This window comes from Uranotaenia lowii, chromosome 2, assembly GCF_029784155.1.
Source record: "Uranotaenia lowii strain MFRU-FL chromosome 2, ASM2978415v1, whole genome shotgun sequence".
Taxonomy (NCBI): Eukaryota; Metazoa; Arthropoda; class Insecta; order Diptera; family Culicidae; genus Uranotaenia; species Uranotaenia lowii.
In genome coordinates this window covers 369,702,842-369,708,493 of record NC_073692.1, presented here as the reverse complement: position 1 = coordinate 369,708,493, position 5,652 = coordinate 369,702,842, and the positions used below count along the sequence as shown (strand labels likewise).

Sequence of the window (5,652 nt, the reverse complement as noted above, 5' to 3'; positions counted from 1 at the left end):
TTTGTCATTTTTGTCATTTTTGTCATTTTTGTCATTTTTGTCATTTTTGTCATTTTTGTCATTTTTGTCATTTTTGTCATTTTTGTCATTTTTGTCATTTTTGTCATTTTTGTCATTTTTGTCATTTTTGTCATTTTTGTCATTTTTGTCATTTTTGTCATTTTTGTCATTTTTGTCATTTTTGTCATTTTTGTCATTTTTGTCATTTTTGTCATTTTTGTCATTTTTGTCATTTTTGTCATTTTTGTCATTTTTGTCATTTTTGTCATTTTTGTGATTTTTGTCATTTTTGTCATTTTTGTGTTTTTTGTCATTTTTGTGATTTTTGTCATTTTGTCATTTTTATCATTTTTGTCATTTTTGGCATTTTTGTCATTTTTGGCATTTTTGTCATTTTTGTCATTTTTGTCATTTTTGTCATGTTTGTCATTTTTGTCATTTTTGTCATTTTTGTCATTTTTGTCATTTTTGTCATTTTTATCAAATTACAAAAATTACAAAAACTACAAAAATTACAAAAATTACAAAAATTACAAAAATTACAAAAATTACAAAAATTACAAAAATTACAAAAATTACAAAAATTACGAAAATTACAAAAATTACAAAAATTTCAAAAATTACAAAAATTACAAAAATTACAAAAATTACAAAAATTACAAAAATTACAAAAATTACAAAAATTACAAAAATTACAAAAATTATAAAAATTACAAAAATTACAAAAATTACAAAAATTACAAAAATTACAAAAATTACAAAAATTACAAAAATTACAAAAATTACAAAAATTACAAAAATTACAAAAATTACAAAAATTACAAAAATTACAAAATTACAAAAATTACAAAAATTACAAAAATTACAAAAATTACAAAAATTACAAAAATTACAAAAATTACAAAAATTACAAAAATTACAAAAATTACAAAAATTACAAAAATTACAAAAATTACAAAAATTACAAAAATTACAAAAATTACAAAAATTACAAAAATTACAAAAATTACAAAAATTACAAAAATTACAAAAATTACAAAAATTACAAAAATTACAAAAACTACAAAAATTACAAAAATTACAAAAATTACAAAAATTACAAAAATTACAAAAATTACAAAAATTACAAAAATTACAAAAATTACAAAAATTACAAAAATTACAAAAATTACAAAAATTACAAAAATTACAAAAATTACAAAAATTACAAAAATTACAAAAGTTACAAAAATTATAAAAATTACAAAAAATACAAATATTACAAAAACTACAAAAATTACAAAAATTACAAAAATTACAAAAATTACAAAAATTACAAAAATTACAAAAATTACAAAAATTACAAAAATTACAAAAATTACAAAAATTACAAAAATTACAAAAATTACAAAAATTACAAAAATTACAAAAATTACAAAAATTACAAAAATTACAAAAATTACAAAAATTACAAAAATTACAAAAATTACAAAAATTACAAAAATTACAAAAATTACAAAAATTACAAAAATTACAAAAATTACAAAAATTACAAAAATTACAAAAATTACAAAAATTACAAAAATTACAAAAATTACAAAAATTACAAAAATTACAAAAATTACAAAAATTACAAAAATTACAAAAATTACAAAAATTACAAAAATTACAAAAATTACAAAAATTACAAAAATTACAAAAATTACAAAAATTACAAAAATTACAAAAATTACAAAAATTACAAAAATTACAAAAATTACAAAAATTACAAAAATTACAAAAATTACAAAAATTACAAAAATTACAAAAATTACAAAAATTACAAAAATTACAAAAATTACAAAAATTACAAAAATTACAAAAATTACAAAAATTACAAAAATTACAAAAATTACAAAAATTACAAAAATTACAAAAATACAAAAATTACAAAAATTACAAAAATTACAAAAATTACAAAAATTACAAAAATTACAAAAATTACAAAAATTACAAAAATTACAAAAATTACAAAAATTACAAGAATTACAAAAATTACAAAAATTACAAAAATTACAAAAATTACAAAAATTACAAAAATTACAAAAATTACAAAAATTACAAAAATTACAAAAATTACAAAAATTACAAAATTACAAAAATTACAAAAATTACAAAAATTACAAAAATTACAAAAATTACAAAAATTACAAAAAATACAAAAATTACAAAAATTACAAAAATTACAAAAATTACAAAAATTACAAAAATTACAAAAATTACAAAAATTACAAAAATTACAAAAATTACAAAAATTACAAAAATTACAAAAATTACAAAAATTACAAAAATTACAAAAATTACAAAAATTACAAAAATTACAAAAATTACAAAAATTACAAAAATTACAAAAATTACAAAAATTACAAAAATTACAAAAATTACAAAAATTACAAAAATTACAAAAATTACAAAAATTACAAAAATTACAAAAATTACAAAAATTACAAAAATTACAAAAATTACAAAAATTACAAAAATTACAAAAATTACAAAAATTACAAAAATTACAAAAATTACAAAAATTACAAAAATTACAAAAATTACAAAAATTACAAAAATTACAAAAATTACAAAAATTACAAAAATTACAAAAATTACAAAAATTACAAAAATTACAAAAATTACAAAAATTACAAAAATTACAAAAATTACAAAAATTACAAAAATTACAAAAATTACAAAAATTACAAAAATTACAAAAATGACGAAAATGTCAGAAATGACAAAAATGAAAAAAATGAAAAAAATGATAAAAATGACAAAAATGACAAAAATGACAAAAATGACAAAAATGACAAAAATGTCAAAATGACAAAAATGTCAAAATGACAAAAATTACAAAAATGACAGAAATGACCACAAAAATCTGAAACCACCTTAATGACGAAAATTGTCGTTTATGACAAAAATAACAAAATTAACAAAAAAGACAACAATGTCAAAAAAGGCACTAATCACAAAAAAAAAATTCAAATTAAAATATTTTATTTTACGCTATTTTTTTAATTTTTTTTCTAGTTTAGTCTTTTTTGTCTTTAATCATACATTTGGCATCGATTTGATCAATTAAAATTAAATTCTACCAACAGTAGATTGCAGGAATTTTTCAAATTTCTTTTCAACATAGATTAAGCATCTTAATGGCCAGGTGCTCTATCAATTCTGAGGAAAGCAGTTTTTTAATCTGCCATAAAGCCATAAAATTATCTTGCCAATCTTTTCTATCCGTTCATGCGATACTTGTCAGACATATTCTTTCTCCGATGATAACTCCAATTTATCAAGCTATCAATTGCTTTTGATCCCTTAAAATTATTTCCAACTGACCCTTGACAGTTGAAATTTGTGCATACTAATTGCGACAAAACGACTCGAATAATTTGGTTTTTGAAGTTCATTTACGGTCACTTACAGTGACTTAAACCGACCAACGGCGGATAACAAATTCAAACAAACCACCGAAACCGATTCTATACATATCAAATAAGTCACGTTGGGTCTTTTCCCTCGCGAAAATCGATCCCCTTACGGTCCACCTACCGAAAATTCGGCGACCAGGTCAGTGTCCAGCTAATTTGAAAACTGGCCGAACGAGTTTATAAATTTGTCATCAAACTAACGGCATAGGTTCAGTGTCATTGCCAAACGCCTAAGTAGCTCGGAAGGCGTCGTAGTCGTCGCGTGATGGCAATCGAAGAAAGTATTCCGGATGTTTTTGCCGGTGCGGACATTTTCATTACCGGTGGTTCCGGTTTTATGGGCAAAGTGCTGATCGAGAAGCTTTTGCGATCCTGTCCGGATGTTGGGAAGTTGTTCGTGCTGCTGAGACCTCGGCGAGGAAAACCTGCTTCCGAGAGGATCGCCGATCTGGTGCAGATTCCTGTGGGTAGATTTGAGATGTGGAGGTCGAAAGATGATTTTTGGATGAAAATATTCTTATCTGTTCTAGTTGTTCGATAAGTTGCGGGAAACTTTTCCGGAAAATCTGGATAAAATTGTGCCCATCAATGGAGATTGCTCAGAGCTTGGCCTCGGGATGGATCAGAAAAGTTTGGAGAGCATCGGAAACGTTCAGTTTGTTTTTCACACGGCAGCCTCGGTTAGATTTGATGATCCGATAGTGAGCGCGATCAAGCTTAACACACGTGGCACGCGAGAGGTGCTCGAGCTGTGCAAAACGTTGAAACACCTGAAGGCTATAGTACACGTATCGACTACCTACAGCAATCCGGAAGTGATGGACGTCGAGGAACGCATCTACCCACCTAAGATGGATTGGCGGAAGGCTATCGAGGTGGCGGAAAATATCGACGAGCAGATTCTGGAAAGCTTGGCTCTGAAGTAAGTTGAGATTTGTCTATGCTATTGTTGATCAAAATCTTCAACGTTATTTTAAACTTTTCAGAATGAGCAGCTTTTCTCCCAATACATACACTTTTACCAAAGGTCTGGCAGAACAGATTTGTCTCGAGTATGGCCAGCAGCTTCCGTTGGTCATCTTCCGGCCTTCCGTCGTGACGAACAGCGAATCTGAACCGATTCCTGGATGGATCGATAACTTCAACGGCCCAGTCAGTATGCTCGTGGGAAGTGGCATGGGAGTTGTGCGAGCTGGCTTTATAACGCCCGAAAATAGACTCAACTGCATCCCCGTGGATGTTTGCATCAAGGCTATCCTGGTAGCCGCCTGGAAACGATCCCGGGAACCCTTCGACGGGGGACATGTTCCGATCTACAATTGCGCTGCCGAACGGTACAAGACTGTACCCTACAAATATATCGTTACCGATGGAAAAAATCTATACGAGAAAAATCCTCTCGTGAGGACCGTTTGGTATCCGGGAGGGGTTGCTTTTTCGAATATTTATGTTTTCCATTTCTTTTTTATGATTCTTCAACTATTTCCGGCAGTACTGGTTGACATTGTTCTGAAGATCAGTGGGAAAACGATGCTGTAAGTGATATTTGTATTCCGCTAAACAAATAGTTGTCAAATAGTCATTCTTTTTTCCAACAGAGCAACACGACTTTCGAGGAAAATGTTCTATACTCAGATAGCTCTGGAATATTTCATCAAAAATGACTGGACCTTTAAAACGAAAAATTTCCGGAATTTGTATCACGATCTTTTAGAATGCGACCGGTATAAGCACCTCTTTTTTGGAAACTGTTTTCAAATTCCTTATTCCTATTTTGTTTTACAGGGAATCATTTTCAACGAAATACTTGAACATTCCGCTCAGTGAGTACTACATCCGGTGTATATTGGGTGGAAGGCGGTATCTTTTCAAGGAAACGGACGATTCGCTCCCGAAGGCTCGACGGAAGATAAAACGTTTAAAGTTTATTGATTTGGCTGCTAAATGGATTACGTTAGGCTCGCTGCTCATGGTGCTGTATTCGCGATATTGCTAATTTTCAATGTTGAGCCCTCAAAATAAACAAAAATTCAAGTCGTTCCAGAATTCTTATCCTTAGTCATTATCCGAACTCTCGATTAACTTATATCGATAGGAATGGTTGCAGATGTTAGTACCAATCTTTAAAATCTCTTCTATCGTTTCAAGGGGTGGTTATCTTCGTAATCACTCAAGTATAGTGTGCTACAGCATATGGATCGAATGCACTCTG

At 27.1% G+C, this 5,652-nt stretch overlaps 1 protein-coding gene across 1 annotated transcript; it reads left to right on the top strand.

The window, feature by feature from the left end:
- The first annotated feature begins 3,598 nt into the window (after window positions 1-3,598).
- LOC129743159 (putative fatty acyl-CoA reductase CG5065) lies at window positions 3,599-5,436 on the top strand. Its single transcript, XM_055735129.1, has 5 exons — window positions 3,599-3,903; window positions 3,971-4,362; window positions 4,427-4,975; window positions 5,039-5,164; window positions 5,226-5,436. Exons 1-5 carry the CDS (start codon window positions 3,706-3,708, stop codon window positions 5,434-5,436), a joined length of 1,476 nt encoding a protein of 491 aa, XP_055591104.1. The 5' UTR covers window positions 3,599-3,705.
- The last annotated feature ends 216 nt before the right edge of the window (window positions 5,437-5,652 follow it).